Source organism: Anabrus simplex, chromosome 2 (genome assembly GCF_040414725.1).
Source record: "Anabrus simplex isolate iqAnaSimp1 chromosome 2, ASM4041472v1, whole genome shotgun sequence".
NCBI lineage: Eukaryota > Metazoa > Arthropoda > Insecta > Orthoptera > Tettigoniidae > Anabrus > Anabrus simplex.
This window is the reverse complement of record NC_090266.1, coordinates 324,671,610-324,691,905: the sequence shown is the minus strand read 5'-3', so window position 1 is coordinate 324,691,905 and position 20,296 is coordinate 324,671,610. Positions and strand designations below refer to the sequence as shown.

Sequence of the window (20,296 nt, the reverse complement as noted above, 5' to 3'; positions counted from 1 at the left end):
CATATTTAAATCTTTTATTTTTTCAGATTTTTAAGGGTCTCCTCAATTTTTATATCCAGTTCTAAGCTCCTTTTCTTTATAAGAAAGAGAGCTTCTTCTCTTTTCTCCACTTCTCGCAATTGTTTCTCCAACAGCCTCTTCTGCAGCTGAGCTACTTCAGTCTTCGCTATGACCCATGGTTCAATTTTCTTCCCCATTGCAGACAGTGGTAAGTTGTTCTTTCTAAATATTGGCTTATGCCGACTAAGCAGAGGACGTTCTACCTCCGCCTCTCTTGCGTTGGTACCCGAAGTACCTGCAACTATAAAAGCAATCTTATATTTTCATACTAATTGTTAGTATGGAAAAGGATTTTTTTTTTTTGTCATAATAGGTACATACCATCATGATTTCCCATCTGCAACGGTAGAGTAGGACTACTTGATTGGTCTGATGAATAAGAGAAATGAAGCCTATTATAATATTGTATCACTTATTATTTTCACTTACATGGCAGCAGAATGTAATTGCAGTGGGACACAAATTGCCAAGATTATCTACAGTTAGTGATTTAATTTAATTAATGTTAGTAGCTGGGCTGTTTGCATAATCTATCACTAAAAAGGTTTTTCTTTTGTAAGGTGTATAGTTTGTGTAGTGTGAGACAGTTCACTGAATGCACACTCGCTCAAAACATGAACAAGTGCACGGTATTCCAAAAGTTCATTGCATGTAAACTTGTCTGAGAAACAACTGAAACTATACTGAAGATATGTTTGTTGTGGGTACTCACAAAGTTTGTATTTAAAGGGGAGAGAAATTAAATTTTGATCATAATCACATTAAGAGTCCGCCTCCGTTGTGTAGTGGTTAGTGTGATTAGCTGCCATCTCCGGAAGCCCGGGTTCGATTCCCGGCTTTGCCATTATATTTGAAAACTGGTACGAGGATTCAGCCTCGGGAAGTCAACTAAGTAGAAGGGTTTTCGATTTCCTCCTCAGTCATCATCGAAGTGGTCTTCCGTGGTCTCCCCACTTCTCTTTCAGGCAAATGCCGGGATGGTACCTAACTTACGGCCGCTTCCTTTCCTCTTCCTTCCTTGTCTACAGCTTCCAATCTTTCCATTCCCCCACAAGGCCCCTGTTCAGCATCACGGGTTAGGTACAGGACCTCATCCATAGCTGTAACCTCAACCCAAAATCTCACGCTCCAGGACAGTGTCCCAGAGACGACAGAGGTGGCATCCCTCTCACTGAGAGTCCGGGGGGAGGGGGACCAACCCTGGAAGTTAAACGGATAATGATGAAATAATTAAATTAAAGCCAGTTTCATGAACAGTTGCTAAAAGAAGGCTAACTACCATGAGTTGTTTAACACAGTGTTAAGATTCTTGCATTTTCTCAATCTTTCCCTGGAAAATGTCAGCTAGCACGATGTTAACTTTCACGAGAGTGACAAACAATGCAAATCTTTAATACAGCTGTAGAACATGGCGCATGAAGTCAACACAGAGACGGTGACCAACATTTGATTCACAGTCCCAAGCTAAGAACAAGAAATTGCCTTTTCCAGACCTTTATAATCCTCTCCACAGAGTTCTCTCTGTGTGTGTGTGTGTGTGTGTGTTATTTATAACAGTTTTGAGGTCTCATTTTAGAATGCAAGTAGCACAGAGTTAAACCCTTTTTCTTAAAGGGCATCCATGATCTCGTAACAAGACCACTTCATTAATTGTCCCCACTTCAAACCGTGCTCTGACATGGGAGTTAAATTTTGTACGATCATGTTCAGAATCTGGCCATCTAGCAATTACATCCCTGATTTGAAGGTTAGGATCACTAATCACTTGAACATTTATTCAAAAAAAAAAGTATCCCTTCTGAATGCAGTATATTGCAGCTGTATTGTCTCCAAATGATTGGATTCTTATGTTTGTATGGTCTATTTTTAGTATGTCACAGTTTGTCTGTTGGTAGAATTTTCTGATTAATAGTTAAATGCCTGTATTGTTGGTAGTCAGAGAGAGAGAGAGAGAGTGTGTGTGTGTGTGTGTGTGTGTGTGGGGGGGTGCGTGTTAGTCATGATTCTCACCTTTGAGAACATCAGGGATTTGTACCGAGTCGATCGAGTAGCTGCCAGAATTTAAAGCAGGATGCTTTGTAGTCCTCAGCATTCCTGGTGAACATTTGTTCCAAGTGATTTCTAAAAATTAAAAAACGTGTAAAAATTTGTAAGTCACTATAATAATAATTATATACAATGTGATAATACATATATTGAAAACCCTGCATTACATTTATTATTATTATTAGATTTATTCAAAAAATAAATTATTCACATATGAAAGTTTATAAGCTGGAAGGTCTCCATATCAGATGTTTGTTAATATTGTATAGTCTAGAGTACTTAACCCTAGAATCATAAACTTTCGCCTCCCAGACTACGCACCTCTGTAGTTTCCGCCGGAATTTCCAGACGATAATGAACTGTGCCTTCCCCCTCCATCTATTCTTCCCCAGCTATCAACAATCAGTGCTGACGTTGGTTTCAAGCATGAAGGTCCAGTTGTTTGTTCGCTGCGATATGACCGTCGTCTGAGAGACGAAAGTTTATGATTTGTGAAAGTGTTCGTGATTTGTACATAGCTGTAAATAGTATGAATATTTGGTTTAATACAGTAATGTTTTTTGTTGGTAATAAGTAAGCTTAATAGGATACTGAAATAGAAAATCTAGCGCACGATGATGAATTGATAGCAGCAGTTCTTTCTGAATTAGACAGAGAACCACTCTATTCAGGAGACATTAGTGGTAATGAAAGTGATGTAAGTGAAGTTGAAGATGATGTAGAAGAATAATTGCATTTGTCAGACAGTGATGCCGACTCTACCTCATTGCTCAACAGTTCAGAAGATGAAAGCGACCAATCGGCAAGTGAAGAACTTCAAACTTCATCTCAGGGTGCACATCAGGCAAATAATAGTAATCAACATTCGGAATCTGACAGTGATAACGATAATGGTAGAAACAACAGTAGCCACCCAAATATAATTTTTCCAAGGAAAATGATTCTCAGAGGACGAGACGGTCATAAGTGGTCCACTAAAAAGCCACAAAGGGCTGGAAACCGAACACCAGCTCGAAATATTATTTATACGAGACAAAGACCAGTAAATGATGGAGCAAAAGTGGAAAGTCCAATAGATGCTTTCACTTTATTTTTTTCTGATGATATGCTAAACCAAAATAGTTACTCACACCAATACTGAAATCACTGATAAAAATAAAAAATACCGAAATATAACCTTAACCAATTGCACAACTAATTTAGTAGAAATTAAATCTCTCATGGGTCTGTTAGTACTGTCAGCTGTTCAGAAAAGTAAGCATGTGAACTCTAAAGAATTATTTGACTCTAGTTTCAGTGGATCACACTATGCATCTTGCATGTCAAAAGACCGTTTTGACTTTCTTATAAACAGTCTTAGATTTGACAAGACAACCAAACCTTTGCGTCGTGAAAATGATAAGTTTGCACCTATACGTGAGCTTTGGGATCGGTTGTTTCAGCCTGCACTCGTAACTATATTCCAGGAGGTTTCTTGACAGTCGAACAGCTGATCGCATTTCGAGGCCGCTGTCCATTTCGCATGTATATGCCCAAAAATCCCAACAAATATGGGATAAAAATCATTTTGTTATGTGATGTTAAAACGAAGTACATGCTCAATGCGATCCCATATCTTGGTAAAGGTACTAATCCAACAAACCTCCCTTTGGCCATGTATTTCGTGAATGAAATTACCCGGCCAATACATGGATCAAACAGAAATATTACGACCGACAATTGGTTCACCTCAGTTCGTCTGGCTGATTCTCTGCATTGCGACCATAACCTGACAATCATTGGAACAATGAGAAAAGACAAGCCACAGATACCGCCAGAGATGAAAACAGTCAAAGGAAGAAAGCTTGGGTCCTCCATGTTTTGTTATGATGGTATAAAAACAATGGTATCCTATAAAGGAAAACCAAACAAGAATGTAATCCTCCTTTCTACATGCCATGAAGTAGGAACAATAGCAGCCAGTGGGAAACCAGATATGGCGGAAGACTACAATGGGACTAAAGGTGCCGTGGACACTTTAGATGAAATGTCAACATTGATGTCCTCTTCAAGAAAAACGAGAATATGGCCAATGTGTATCTTTTATAGTATGATTAATATATCACTTGTCAATGGATACATTATATATGTGCATAAGATGGTTCAAAAAGGCCAAAAGCCACTTTCAAGGCGAGAGTTTGCAAAGGATATATCCGAAATGCTAATGGCTCCAAAGCTGCAAGAGAGACTTCAGACACCAACTCTGAGGCGCAGCCTGAAGAGGATCATCGCTGAAATTCTTGGAAAAGATGGCATTCCTGAAGAGCCTCAATCAGATACTGCTGAAGGAAGAAAAATTTGTGCGTTTTGTCCATCAAAGAAAAGAAGAATGACCCGATTCTTTTGTAAGACATGCCGGAGGCACATTTGTCTTGATCATCAGGCAAAACAGTGTATTGAATGTGCCTATTGAGGAAAAACTGACCAAAGTGTATTGTCATCACTAAGTGTGGTAGTTTTAAGTATAATATTCTGTATTTTGTGTAAAATGTTAGGTTTTTAATTTTATTAAAGTGCTTTTCTTTTTGGTAGTCTGACAGACGAAAGTTTATGATTCATGTTACATTGGATGGACTTTATGATTCTAGGGTTAAGAAAATTAGAGCTTGAAGGCAGAAAATCATGTGAAATTTGGTCGATACAATTGTAAGGTATCGATTCTTAAGATGACTCATTTGTAAGTGGAGGAGATCTGCCTCTCCAGACTGACAACACTCCCTCATACTATGTACTGTATGTCATGACAATTTGGAAACAAAAGGTAGATGCCCGTATAGGGGTGTGTTATACATAGTCTTTTCAATGTACAGCTTCATTTCTGAGACAATATGTGTTACACATAGAAGTTTTTACAGCATTCTTACATGGGTAGACAATGCGTTGCCTATGGACGGCATGTACTACTTTTTCAATGGAATGTGTGTTTGAAAATCTAGGGCCTACTGTATTTCTCAAGTACTTCTATTACAGATCCAGTTTTTGTTGTACTGTATATGTATATGGAAAATCCAGTCTTTTGTCAGTATCATTTGTTGTGTGTGTCAATGAAATGCTCCTCCTCAGATTATGTATATGTCAGAATATATAAAATTTATTTTAAATTAACATGGAGAAGTTATTGCACAACCTAGATGCAGTTCCCACCCGTTTACTTATTTTCAGAGGGTTAGGTAAGGCCTATAACAGATGTACCAGTACATAGAAGAAATTTACCATGCTCTATCTAAATTCGAGGTATCCATTTTGGTGTACTCTAGCACCCACATTACAGACATTACAAATTACCTAGCATTCTTTCTAAACAAATTTAATTCGTTGTTAAATTCATATCTATGAGACTCCCTGCATCTTCTGCAAAGAGTGCATAATGCATACCAGAACTACTACTTGGGAGGTCATCAAACGGCAGGGAGACACTACCATCTTCCTCAATTTGAATGTCTGTATCCTAAACACAAAAGAAAATGCTCATAATATTATGTATGGAAACCGCAAAAGCCATTAAAAATAAAGGGTTAACCATAACAAACAGAAGAGAAAGTGTGATTACTTAGCTCGGTATGCTTGTATTAACCCTCAAACACATGCGTATGGGGTGGAATCCACCCCAGGTCATTTTATTTCCTAGTGAAATAAACAACTTTTCTGTGCTCTCTCTGCTCTTGTACTTTTCTCGCTGGATCCCTGCAGAAAGAGTCACTCTTACATAATCTAAAAATCTCCAAATAATACAGTAATTCATATTTTACAATACAATGATATGTGGGGTGGAAAGCACCCCTATGCCTGTGTCTACGTCCTAAGATCTGGCGCGTGTGCTTGAGGGTTAACAGTACAGTAATGATCGCTTCTCACTTCACTTTTATCTATGTTTGTTTATGATTCAACAAGTAATGCAATATTATGTTTTTCCACTGCAATGGTGTTTATTAGGGCAGTTCTCTGATAAATATTAATGTCCTTGGCAAGATATGTTGTCTAATTAAATGATTACCTAGAACAGATCATAAAATAAAAGTTCAACCTTCAAGTCAGGTGATGACACTTTCTTTCTCTTTGGTATGGTTCAACTGGAAACTGTATTGGCAAGAGTAACATAAATGGGTTAACACTTGATGTAATACGTAACCTAAACCTAGCATTTTCTACAGTGGGATGTCTGGACCATTTCATGAGACCCATGTTAGGAATTACATTCATTTTTAAATCTTGAACTGTGTAACTTTATAAAAAATTAAAGCCATAATTATCACAGTGATGATGGCTTGATACAATTGACTAAATTACAATACAGCGTGTCAACCCACGTAAAAATCATTAAATTCAGAACTGGCTTTCAGAAACTACGTTGAATCTTCAGTAGTTTCTGAAAGTCAGTTCCGGAGTAAATGATTTTTACAAAGTGAACTGATACAGACTGCATTTTAATTCAATAAATTGTGAAACTTAATTCACTTAAAATGCGGAACCAATGTACTGGCACAGCATATAATTTCAATGTACCATCGTGCAGGGAAAAAATAGAGAATAAAATGCCTTTGCTCAGAAGGAACCTGAGAATGTTCATCTGCCTCACGCTTAGATCTTTACTGGGTGTGAGGATCCATAATACCAGTTGAGGTTAAAAGTCAGGATGCGACTTTCACAAATAAGAAAAGTCCTCACAGTTTTAATTACCGCGTTGATGGGGTGAAAGTTCCTTATGGGAATCATTGTATGTAAAAGGAAAGATCTTCATTGGGGTAATCACATAAATGCGATTGTAAATAAAGGGTACAGATTTCTGAACATGGTTACGAGGGTATTTTGGGGTTGTTGTAAGGATGTAAAGGAGAGGGCATGTGTCTTTGGTAAGACCCCAAGTAGAGTATGGTTTCTACGCATAGGACCCTCACCAGGATTACTTGATTCGAAAAATGGAAAAATCCGAAGAAAATCAGCTTGATTTGTTCTGGGTGATTTCCAACAAAAGAATAACGTTACAAAAATTTTGCAAAGCTTGGGCTGGGAAGACTTGGGAGAAAGGAGACGAGGTGCTCGACTAAGTGGTATGTAATACCAATATAAGTGGTCCGTTATTGGACATTACAAATTTTTCAGCTAACTCATTCCTGGTTGCCAGCGTTGAGCCCCTGTGTGCTAAGTTGGGCTCATTAGTTGGTACTTAGCACACCCACCAAGACACGTAGTCTCTCATACTGCATTAGCACTGCCAGTAGCTCCAAGTAGCCTATGCAGTGGCCTCCACGATATGCACTAGCCATGCGTCTTGGAGAGTGTGCTAAGTACCAACTGATGAGCCCAACTTAGTACACAGGGGGCGAAATGCTGGCAACCAGGAATGAGTTAGCTGGAAAATGTATAATGTCCAATAACGGACCATTTATATTGGTATTATAAATTTACTCATTCGGGACAAATATTTCAGGTTCACTATGGGAATCAACATCTATATCATAAGCAGTATGTACCGAGCTGTTAGTGGAGAGATTAGTAGATGAATAAGTGTGAGTGGTGTCTTTAAAAGTAGGAAAGATCACAATATGAAGATAAACTTGGAATTCAAGAGGACAAATTGGGGCAAATATTTGTTTATAGGAAGGAGATTAAGGGATTGGAATAACTTACCAAGGGAGATGTTCAATAAATTTCCAATTTCTTCAAAATCACTTAAGAAAAGGCTAGGAAAACAACAGATGGGTATCTGCCACCTGGGCGACTGCCCTAAATGCAGATCAGTAGTGACTGATTAGCACTGAGATAATTTCAGCTTGACAACACCTGCATGTAATCCTCAAAGAATAAACCTTTTCACCCCAGAAATACCATATCCTGACTGTAAAGGAACACTTCAACATACCAGCAAATCATTATTGTGTATCACTTACTCTGTGTAAAAAACAAAAATACAAACTGCTGATGGTTAATGGTTCTATATAGGACACATGACATAATAGACATAACTATTTAAAATTCAGTAAAATCTGCTCTCTTTGTTTTTGCGGACTGATTCCCAGGAGAAGTTGTCATGAATTTAGGAACCAAGGATTAAACACTAACAAAATAGTATTTAAAATCACCTTTGAACACATGTTCCATTGTCATCCCAGGTATAGCAGCACAGGAACTAAATTTATCTACTCAAATTTATACTGTTCACAAGATAGAATCAATGCAGGCCCTGCACTGTATTTTTTCAACACTTCCAATTTCCATGCCCCTATCTCACTTTGCAAGGAATTATCCTTCTGATATTTAGGTACAGCTATTATCCAATCTACACCCCTCCCTTCCTTTCTTGTTTAAATTCATGCTGATTACATATTTAATTATACTGCAACCCCTTTTCCTAGGTTAGATTAGGTTACAAGTGGGAGGTTACTGCATAATCTTGCACTGAGACCAATTATAGCTACTGTGCTCCCCCCGCCGCCGCCCATACGGAGAATGTAAAACCCAGTGTTGGCACATAGCTTATCCCTGTTGAATAGCATTAAGGGTCCTGCTCAAAGCGCAACGTCTGATGGACGAACCATTACCAACAGCATCACATGCCCCTATTCTATACAAGGACTGAAGAGAGGTTTGCTACTGAAACTGAGCTTCTGGCATGACCAGCATTCAGATGGTGAAATTTTTCCACCAACTGAACTCGAACAGACTAACCGCAGCACGAGACCATAAAGACTTGACAAGTTAACGATCATGGTCACCATGCAGGCTAGTTTCCAAAGTAAATCCTTATCGTAAAAGTAGGAGATGTGTTGTTTTTTTAGGCAGAAGATACTGAATTAATATTACTGTATCAACTTGCATATAGGTAGCAAGAAGGCAGTTGTCACCAAACCATCAGAGTTTCTGTGTGAACCCACATGCATGGGTTAACAAATATACAATATTTATAAAACTGAGTAGGCTACATATATTAACTGCTACCCACGCACTTAAACATAGCATGTTATCCACGGTAAGTTACCTCCATAAAAATCTTGCTTGTTAAAGACTTACCTTCTCTAATTCAACATTTGGCAACTGCAACAAATCACCACTGGCAGATTCTATTGGCACTGAAAATACAGAATTGTAGACCAACTTACATTACTCTGAAAATTCATATTTATGTTATTTTTCATAATACGAATACCATTTTTGATCAATTACATAATGAAAACCAACCTTCACAAAGAAATGTTGCATCAGAATCGAAGACACTTTGATTACCCTCTGCAGATAGTTTTATGAATCCCTGAACTCTTTCATACAAAGGGTTGGCCTTAATTTCTGTGTGTGGCCCACCACCAGTTTGCAGTCTCTGCTGCCTCAGCTTTGAACACTACTTTCTTGTTTCCTTTTTAAGGGAGTCAAATTTTTGGCGTAGCTGCTCACCCGTTCTTCCTGTTGTGGTGTGGGCATTGAAACTTGCAGCAATTTTCTCCCAAGCCTTTGTCTATAAAAATGAGAACAATTAACTTAAGATCCAGATGTATACCTATATTTACTTTACTGCATTTGATAATATAGGCTCTTACTACAGGGCAAAGAATAACTTATTGGGAGACTAGAACCAACGCTACAATGAACAAATCTGAATTAAATTGTTAATGGTCAGCAGTCTGTCGTAATACTAAAGTAGATTACAATTTGACTGCACAATGAAATAATACTAAACGAACACTAACCTTTTCGTTAGACGTCACTGTATCCGTTCTCTTTTTCCACAACGTCCTTATAGCACTCTACAGTGCGTATTAGCTGTAAAGCTTCTTCATAAGTGTAATTTTGAGCCCTTTTCTTCTGCTGCTGCGACATGATGTTCGATAACTACTTCAAACACAAGCTAAAAGTGAATCAGATATCCATAATGCACACGTGGTGGTGATGTCGAAAAGTGACAGCAGAAGATCGCAGTGCGGGTCAATTTTATAATGCAAGCATTGCCAACCTTTTTCGTCACTGGCGTTATACCCGGTATAGCTAACCACGGAATAATGTGGAATGGTACAACAGACTCTCGAGGATATACCAGGAATTGGCTATACCGGCAATAGCTATACGGAGATTTATTCCTTGTTTGTACAACTGGCCCTAAATCCAACAGAAGTTTAAATTTCATTTCTATTTAAATGCGAAATAATGAAAGAGTTATTTATGCCATATACAAGTTGAATAAACTTAACATTTTAAACACAACATCTATTATTTTGCACTGCAAGTACCTTTCTCTGTACCGGCTCCTAAGAATTGAACACTCCCTTAGATAAGTCTCATGCCCCTTTTTCCTGTGACTTTTCCTGGTACAATACCCAAACTTGAAATATGCTATGAGACCAGAGGTCCATGATGCTGGTATTCCTATACTTATAAACCACCTACAGACAGTAGTGAAATTGATACAGATACAGCCAGTAACAGTGGATCATCAGCACATGGGTCCGACAACTAGCTTGTTCCTGAAACATCGAATGTGCCACAAGTATTAATACAAGGCAAGCTAAATAATCTAGTAAGGGATTTAAATCTTCCCAAAAATGCAGATGAGCTGTTGGATTCAAGACTAGAGAGAAACAACTTACTTGCTGTTGATACGTCAGCAACTTTCTACAGGAACAGTGATAAAGATCACTTGCAGTACTTCAGTGAAGAAGAAAATCTGATTTACTGGAATAACATTCCAGATTTAATTAAAAAACTGGGTGCTGTTAAATAAAATAACTGGAATTTATTTATTCATTCCAGTAAAAGAAGTCTGAAGTGTGTGCTGCTACATAATGGCACTGCTCTGTGTTTAGGTCCAGTACCACACTCAATGCAACTGACGGAGAACTATGAAAATCTGAAGCATGTTTTGGAGACAAATATGGTGATCATCAATGTTGGTGTATGGAGTTTTGAAAGTGATCTGTATGAAATTAGGCCAGCAACAGTAATTTACAAAATATCCATGTTATTTGTGTGAGCGGGATAGAAGGGCAAGAGACAAACAATGGCCCAAAAGAAAATAACACCAGGTAGTAAGAACATAATACAGGGTAGCCTACAGGAGCCTAAGAAAGTTCTTTTTCCACCTCTTCACATAAAACTTGGTGTAATGAAAATTTGTAATACCACTTAAAGGTGGAGACTTTTAAATAACTCAACAACAAATTTCCTAACCTTTCAGATACAAAAATAAAAGAAGGAATTTTTGTAGGTCTGCATATCAGAGCTCTAGTTAAAGACAGGCAATTTGAAAATGAAATGACTCTCATAGAAAAAAGGATACTTGGAATGCATTTAAGGACGTTATTGCAAATTTTCTAGGAAACAAACATCCTGATTATGTTAAGATTGTGCACAACATGCTACAGGCATTCAGAACTTTAGGATGCAACATACATCTCAAATTACACACTCTCTTTTCACATTTGAACGTAATTCCCAACAACCTGGGGACAGTCAGTGAGGAAGAGAGGTTCCACCAGGATATTCGAGGAAATGGAATGGAGACACCAAGGGCAATGGAATACAATGATTGCGAATTACTGCTGGATTCTGTGTAGAGATTCTACAGAAACACACAAGAGGCAATTAAAGAGACAAATATTCCTGACCAAACGAACAAGTGCTGTATATGAAGTGAACTTCAGTCGATTGGAGCCCCACAAGTGAAGCAGACGTGTGTGCAGGAGTGATGAGTGCTTGTTGAGTAAACAAAATGTTGATAGGAATAGAACTCTACCAAGCAGTCGTAGGCCGATGGAATAACCACATAATGTACCAGGTATGTGGACTAAAATGGAATGTAAATTACTTTGAAATGGTGTTGGCAGCGATAGTGATCGTGGTGCTATCAGTAATTGGAGGAGTGGAAAGCAATCTTGGGCTATCAAGTTGGGAGGATATTGAAAACATTAAAGAGATGGTAAAAGAGGTCAGCCAAGGAGACACGAAGAGAGAGTTGATCATGGAACAGAATAAGGACATTCAGGACTTGAAAAATAGCCTGTGAGGTGACATGGCAGGTATAACAGAATGCCTAGATAAATATCAGGAGGAAGTGGAAATTGCACAGGATCATCGCTTGGTGTTGAAGCAGTGCACATGGGAGCTGGAGATGCATGTCCAAAGATCAACACTTGCTCAATGTAGCAAATGCCTGATCATATATGGGATGAAAGAGAATAGGGGCGAGGATAAATTGGCATTTTTATCTTCTGTGTTAGAAGTGCTTACCGCAGGAGTGAAAGTAAAATGCATGGAATCTGATGTGGATGACGTGCAGAGAATAGGAAGGACCCAAGGAAATAGGCTGATTGAGGTTCAATTGGTATCTGGGATGAAAGACTATCGAATTCTCCGGAATGCCAAGAATTTAAAAGAGACGGAAGTCTGGATCCAGAGACACCTGGGAGTTGAACAAAAGAAAGGAGGTGAGGGTTCTTTGGTTCCACCTGGGGAAAGCAAGAAAAGAGGATCTTACAGCGTTCATCAGGGGCAAAAGACTTTTCATCACAGGCGATGGTTGGAGAAAGAATTAATCATCTCAGCTGGAAGCCTTGGCACGAGAACACAGTGCAGTGCCAGCACCACAACACAGAAGAAGGAATGACTCGCAAGAAACAAGGGTGGAGCACATGCCAACAGGTTTGCTGAGAGCTACAGAGAATGAAGACATTGTCACCAGTGGCGAGCGGCGGCCTGTGAGTAAATGCTTAACACCTGATGTTGAATCGGGGGCTAGCACCTGTAGTACACCGGTAGCTGTAAAAAGCAGTAGCAAAATACAAGATCATAAGAAAATGAAACAATAACAGAACTTGAAAGACATTTGGGCTGATGAGGAGGATCCCATAGAGGGAAAGGGAAATAAGCAGGAAGGAAAGATTTTAGGGGGAATTTATAGCTCTCCTCATGGAAGTATAGACCAAATTGATAAACAATAAACACAAGAAGTAAAACAGGAAGTGTGACATAACACAAAAGCGAAATAACTAGAATGAAGCGTTGGCTTTGTTAATATAGAAGGCTTATTAAATAAACTGGGGAATGATAGAACGTGTGAGCTTGTGAAAATTTTTGAGATATTTGCCTTTTTTAAAACATGCATGCCCGAAGGGAGGATCTTATCATGGAGGGCTATGTTTCGAGAAGTGTAATGAAAAGAAAGAGAGGGGAACAAGGGAGAACCCTTGGAGGAATATCACTTCTATTAAAGGAGGAAATTAGTAATCAGATATAAGGATTACCTAATGATATGATTTAGTTTAGATAAAGGTCAAACTGGAAGGTAGTAGACAGAGAGATATATGTATACGCTTCTTATATAATCATCCACTAGCGTCACCCTGTACAAACATGAATTTTGTTGAGGATTTAGTAGAGGAGATTAACTTAATGAGAGGTAACTTTGAAAAAGCAGGAATTATGTTGGGAGATTGGAATGCACAAATTGGGGAGTCAATTCCAGCATATAGAAAAGACGGACTGGAGCCAATGAGAGGTAGCAGAAGCAGTCAGGATAAAGAATGGAATGTATATGGGGATAAACTCTTAGAACTATGTGCTGCAGAAAATCTATATATCTGAATGGATGGTGGCAGGGAGATGAAGTGGGAAAGCTGACATCCATCAATGCACAGAGGTAGTGCAATTGATTTGGTTGTGTGTACAGGAGATATTTTAGAGATGGTAAATAAAATAGAGATAAAAGAATGGGCCAAATCACATCATTCCCCAGTATCTGTTACATTATGGGAGTATGGGAAGGAGCAGGAGGAGGGTAATACTGTAAGAAAAAATGAGGATAATGGAATAATGAACAAACATAAGTGGAGCAGGAATACCTAAAAAAAAAGAATAGGGACATATTTAAGAGGAGAAGAACTTCAAATGATTAAGTGTGGAATAGAGGTAGTGTTATCGAGTAATAATGTGGTCCTAGCACTAGAACTAGTAGAGAAACCCTGTATGACCACAGATCATGTAAAAAGAAATCAGAATAATAATAAAGACAAGGATAAAGGATGGTATAGTGAAATGTGTAAAACTAAGAAATTAGAAGTGATTAGAGTCCTAAAGGCATACAGAAAAGGTATCCTGAGGTATGTGAACAGTATTGTAAACTAAGAAAGTATACAAAGTGTTGTTAGTAGAACAAAAGAGGTTATGGCAACAGGAGCAGCCAAAATTAATACAGACTGAAAAGTAAGAAATCGTAGATTGACTGGAAGCTAGAAACCGATTTTTAATATACTGTAATTGAATGTCAACTTACCCTTTAAAGTAGTTTTTTCTACATCACACAGTCCAATATATAGTATTTGAATATTTAAAGTTATATTTTAAATCATACACAAATACGGAGATCGAGTCGTAAGTCATGGCAAATTTTTTTTTTCTCGCAAAGAGGAGACAACACGGAAAATCTAAGATATACATTTGGAAACGTACGGTATGTACTTGCGTATGATGCCACAAGATGGTGGTTTGTTTTTTTTTGCTAGAGGTTTTACGTCGCACCGACACAGATAGGTCTTATGGCGACGATGGGATGGGAAAGGCCTAGGAGTTGGAAGGAAGCGGCCATGGCCTTAATTAAGGTACAGCCCCAGCATTTGCCTGGTGTGAAAATGGGAAACCACGGAAAACCATTTTCAGGGCTGCCGATAGTGGGATTCGAACCTACTATCTCCCAGATGCAAGCTCACAGCCGCGCGCCTCTACAAGATGGTGTATGTAAGCATGCCCCCAAGTTCAGAGTGTGAGTGAGAGCGTCACAAAATAGAAGTCAACAAGCAGAAGCAACGATCATATATTAAAATAGCTGTTCTCTGCAGCAGAAATGCATGCCAATGCCATGCAGAGCTGCGGAAAGCATCAGGTTTGCGACTATGATCTAATCCCCAAAGTCAAGAAGCCATTACGTGGACAACGGTTTGCTAACAAAGAGGACATCGTAACAGCATTTCGGAGAGAGGTGTCACACGTTAGCGATACACATGCAGTGAATGGTATTCAGCGCCTGCCCCACCACTGGCAACACACAGTGGAAACCTTGGGCGATTATTTCAAAGGCCTGTAACCAATAGATACCTGTCCTTTGTACGTAGTCTTGTGTATATAGTTGTTTTCATTCCTGTGCGGTTATGGGAAATCAGCAACGTTGCATCAGACATTGAAGCCCGCAAACTCGGAAGCCATTTAACGCTGGTGATTTGTTGTAGTCTACTATGTGGCTTATGTTTGTGTTATAATTGAGAAAAACTCCCCATGGCACTACAGCCCTTGAAGGCCTTAGCCTACCAAGCGACCGCTGCTCAGCCCAAAGGCCTGCAGATTATGAGGTGTCGTGTGGTAAGCACGACGAATCCTCTCGGCCGTTATTCTTGGCTTTCGAGACCAGGGCCGCTATCTCACCGTCATATAGCTCCTCAATTCAAATCACGTAGGCTGAGTGGACCTCGAACCAGCCCTCAGGTCTAGATAAAAATCCCTGAACTGGCCGGGAATTGAACCCAGGGCCACCGGGTAAGAGGCAGGCACGCTACCCCTACACCACGGGGCTGGCTATAGTTGAGAAAATTGGAAAAATGAAACTAACAAAGCCACACAAATTGACTGATGTGAGTAAAAAACAGTGTACTCTTTCAGATTTCTTCGTAAATGTAACATGAATTGATATAGGAGTGAGTGAACGTGAGAAAACACTTGATGGAAATGCCGATTTAGTGTTCAGGACGACAATGACCAGTGTGAAATTTATGGTGCTCAAGACAACATCAAACATTAAAAATACGTCGAAATTTCAATAATCAGGCAAACTGAAATTTCAGCAATCGTAGCTTGAATTACTATCGTGGCTGTGCTATGAAGAAGGAATTGCAAAGTGTGAATTGTGTAGTATTGACAACCAAAATTCTAAAGTTGTATCCGGATTTTCAGGACCATTTGAACTGGAAACTTTTAAAAATCACAAAAAATCCTATCCTCACTCGAAGTGTCAGGAGGCTGAAAGTTTCAAGAAACTCCTGAATGTGCACATTTAACTAACTGCATAAAGAAAATGGATGCTAATATGTTACAGCATATGAATGCATTGTTCATGGCGTCTCATCACATTGCAAAAAATAACAGACCCTACACTGATTTTGAAGGTTTGGTCGATTCAGATCTTAGTGAAAATTTGATATGTGAAATTAAGGAAAGTTCTTACTCAATGGATCGACAGATAAATTTGATGATGAGGAGCTGATACCTTACATTCTTTTCTTTTTTATGGAAATTAAGGTGAAAGAGACATTTCTTTCTATTGTGTCATTGGAGCATGCAACAAGAGATGGTCGTATGGAAGCTCTAGAAACAGAATTACTTCAGTTAGGGCCTGGAGAATTCTTCATGGGTACAAAACTGATAGGAATAGGGACTGATGGAGCACCATGTATGATTGGTATTCGTAATGGTTTGGTAACAAAGATATCTGAAAAAATCGTGAACTTGGTAAACGTTCACTGTGTTGCACATCAACTGCAACTCATTGTTCTTCACTCACTGAAAAATGTGAAACTTAAAATCATTGATGACAGTGATTCTACACTCAGGAAACTATATAAGTTTTATGGACATGCACCAAAACGACTTTGTGAACTGAAAAAATTTCAGAGTTTCTGGAATGTGAAATATCTAAATTACAGTATTTACACCAAGATGCGTAGCAAGCAAATTAAATGCTCTGCATGCAGTTGTGAAAGACTTCGAATGCCTAGAGGTGCATTTAAAGAATATTTCTGAAAGGAAAAGTGAAGAAGTAATCATAGCTAAAGTGTCTTCTAAAGAACATCAAGGACTTCAAATGTCATCAAAATCTACTTCTTGTATGGCTATCTGAATATATTCAAAAGACTTCCACTTGTATTTCAGAGGCATGATCTGATTTTAAGTCAGGAGTTTTCAGTGGAATACAGTTATCAGGTATGTCAGGTAAGAATTTCACGAGCAACAAGGAACATATTTCAGCAAGTGGGATTAACTTTCTGAAAGACACATTTCTTCAAAATGAGGTTATTCAAAGTGCCACTGGTGTTTTTGTCACACATTCCTGGGCATCAGGAAAACAATTGGAAAATTATGGCATCAGTGAAAAACAGCTTCTTGCCACTCACCTTTCAAAACATCTTCAAATTGAAAAGAACAACGTAGAAGACACACAGACTGAGCGAATGGTACGAGTTCAGAGTAGTCGGGAAAGGTCTTCCACTACATGATCTACTTGAAAAATCATGGACTGTGAAAAGACAATTTCCGATTTTGGGAAAGCTCCTCAGTACAGCGGCAATAATTCCTGTATCAACATCACGTGAGCGAGGGTTCAGCACAATGAATATTAGTAAACACATACTGCAAAACCAAGCTTGCCGCGATGAACTTAAGTAATCTCATGATATCTTTAGATGGACCATCTATAAAGGACTCTGTCGCAACAGAATGTATTGATCATTGATATTTTGGTGGGAAATCAAACTGACAAATGTAGTGTAATTTCAAAAGATGCTGACCTTGAAGGAAAGGACTCTGTCGCAACAGAATGTATTGATCATTGATATTTTGGTGGGAAATCAAACTGACAAATGTAGTGTAATTTCAAAAGATGCTGACCTTGAAGGCGACTGGTCATTATATGAGTTAGTATCTCTTAAAATATAAGTTGTTTCTATTCCATTCCTATATGAATACTTACCGGTAAGGACACATTTCAAAAACAATGTGTAGCTTTATCCCAGTCTAACCAGTGCTTTTTTAATAATCTTTACTTGCAAAAAATGTGCTGGCTCCTGATAAAAAGGGGCTGGCTACTGAATTATTCTATTTTTTCTACCCCTACCTGCAGCCAACAGCAGCACAGGGAATGGTCATGCATCAGTCATAGTGTCTTATTTCATTTTTCTATTAAGAAATAATACTTCTAGGGGCAGGATGATGGGTCCATGGCAAGCAAAAAGAAAGGATATCTCCCCTCATATACTTTAGGTATCGTTTCATTTCATTTTTGCACGATTTTTTCCTTCCTAAAAATGCAAACTATTTAGGAAAATGTAACAATCTGAGACAGTAGCAAACTGCTCCAGCCAATAAGAACACAGAAAACAGTTGCAATTCCCAAATTGACATAGTCTTTGTTTTAATTTTTTAATATAAGTAAGAATACTTCTAGAGGTGAGTTGGTAACTCCAGCAAACATAGAGGAAGGATCTCTTCCCTCTGTTACTTCAGGTAACACTTCGTATCATTTACGCATGATTTTCTAACCACTAAACACGCACCTCTGCTACTACAGGGGCCTATTCCACAAAAGTATGGTCTTGTACATTACAAGTTACTAGTGTGGGTTCTTGTAATGTATGGAGTTGTACATTTCTGTTCCACAAAAGATTGATAGTCTCTTGTATTTTACCAGTGAATTGTTACAAGTTTTACAAGTGACGACATATCAATAAACATACTACGTCATAGCATGAATCAGCTGTTTATCTTCGTATTCCATTCGTTGAATTAGGTTATGCTTGCCTCATTTATCGTAATATCGTATTTTACTGTAACTTATGCAGCAAAGATTGAAAGAACTAATATTCCTGTGAATTTTTTAATGCTACGATGTTATTTTTCAGTTTATTTCTTTGATGATAGGAAATTACTCCGTTATCACCCATTCTGTTCTTCCGCGATCCTCGCGTATGTTCTACGAGAGTCTAACATACCTACCTTGGTCTGTCATTAGGAATCAGATGCCGCTAATACCGATATTCGGCCGCCAAACTTAATTGTTACGAAATTGCAAACTCTGCATGAATTGTTAAAATGATGTCAAGAGAAACAAAGTTATTCATTTTGAAGGAAATAGAAGGTAGGAAAGATATTTGTTTCGTTGGATTCAGCGAGAGTCTGAAAAAACAAGACGAAATAAATGGTTGGATGGAAATATTTGACTTGGGAAAAGCTCATGGAGCTTTTGAGGGGAAAAGTTGGACGTATGTAAGAGATATTCTGCTCATTAATGATTCCAGGAATGTCCTTCTTGGAATATGTTTTTTTCAGTATTTTCAGGCCAACAAACAATTTGAGGAAATTTTATATCATTTATTGCAGCTACCACGGACCGAATATTTTGCCATCCCAAGCCAATGTAATGTTGTTAGTAAATGTTGTTTAGCAGAGGGAGATTTATTTCTGTTCGTAGGATATTTTAACCTATAGCCAATATCTATCAAAAGTTCTTCCACTTGTACTGTGCTTAACCTAAAACGTTCATTTTATTCAAATACAGTGTTAAACTGGAAGTTTATTCTTTCCCTGTACAGACGATAGTTTTCATTTTCATCACCATCACTATCACTACTGCTAGACCACATATTTATCAAAATGTATCCAAAATAAGCGTATTTAAATAGCACTAGTACATTTATATATTATTGTCCTTTCACTGGTAGAGAATTCTTCTCAATTCGCTAGTAAGTTACAAGTACTAGTACTTTTGTGGAACACGCCTATAAAAATTCACTAGTAATTTGTAAGTATGGAGTAGTAAAGTACAACTGTAGAGAATTCTTTTGTGGAACAGAAACTCTGGTATTTGTACAAGTTACTAGAGAATTTACTTGTAATGTACAAGACCATACTTTTGTGGAACAGGCCCCAGTACTACTGTGTAAATTGAATTAAGATGAAGTTATGTATGTTAACCTATATCAATGAATAAATCTAAGAACATTTTAAAAGTACCTATAAGTAAACTGTGAACAAACAAGAGATACACTTTTCTAGCAGGAGTGGATTTTTAAGAATGAGGAAATCATGCAAAAATTATGTAAAAAGATACCTAAAGTAGACAAGAGGAGAGATCCTTCCTTTATGCTTCTCAGGGACCACCACCCTGCCCCCCAGAAGCATTATTATAAAAAAACTGACAATGTAAATATCAGAAATTTGACTATTTCCTGTGTTCCTATTGGCTGGAGGGCAGTTTCTATAATCTCCAAGAGAGCCTGCATCATGTGTGGCCACCTGCTGCCATATTGTGAAAATTATGAAACCACAGTTTGAAAGCGATGTGTGCCTCAAAGCGAAAGTGTGGGGCCAATGGTCTTATCAGTAGCCAATACCGTCACAGGGGATACTACAG

General features: G+C 38.3%; 2 protein-coding genes across 3 annotated transcripts in view; both read right to left on the bottom strand.

The window, feature by feature from the left end:
- nes (lysophosphatidylcholine acyltransferase 3 protein nessy) overlaps nt 1–20,296 on the bottom strand; it is a 478,088-nt gene that overhangs the window by 455,735 nt on the left and 2,057 nt on the right. The window lies entirely within an intron of this gene.
- LOC136864850 (uncharacterized) lies at nt 15–5,466 on the bottom strand. Its single transcript, XM_068226451.1, has 3 exons — nt 2,071–5,466; nt 382–429; nt 15–301 (listed from the first exon to the last, which is right to left on the bottom strand). Exons 1-3 carry the CDS (start codon nt 2,150–2,152, stop codon nt 15–17), a joined length of 417 nt encoding a protein of 138 aa, XP_068082552.1. The 5' UTR covers nt 2,153–5,466.

What these genes read in the sequence shown, in the direction of transcription:
- LOC136864850 (XM_068226451.1), bottom strand. Translation starts at nt 2,152, where the DNA reads ATGCTGAGGACTACAAAGCATCCTGCTTTAAATTCTGGCAGCTACTCG. An exon ending in AATCCCTGATGTTCTCAAAG is followed by an intron (nt 430 to 2,070) that starts GTGAGAATCATG and finishes CTTATTCATCAG; the next exon opens with ACCAATCAAGTAGTCCTACT. An exon ending in GCAGATGGGAAATCATGATG is followed by an intron (nt 302 to 381) that starts GTATGTACCTAT and finishes TTGCTTTTATAG; the next exon opens with TTGCAGGTACTTCGGGTACC.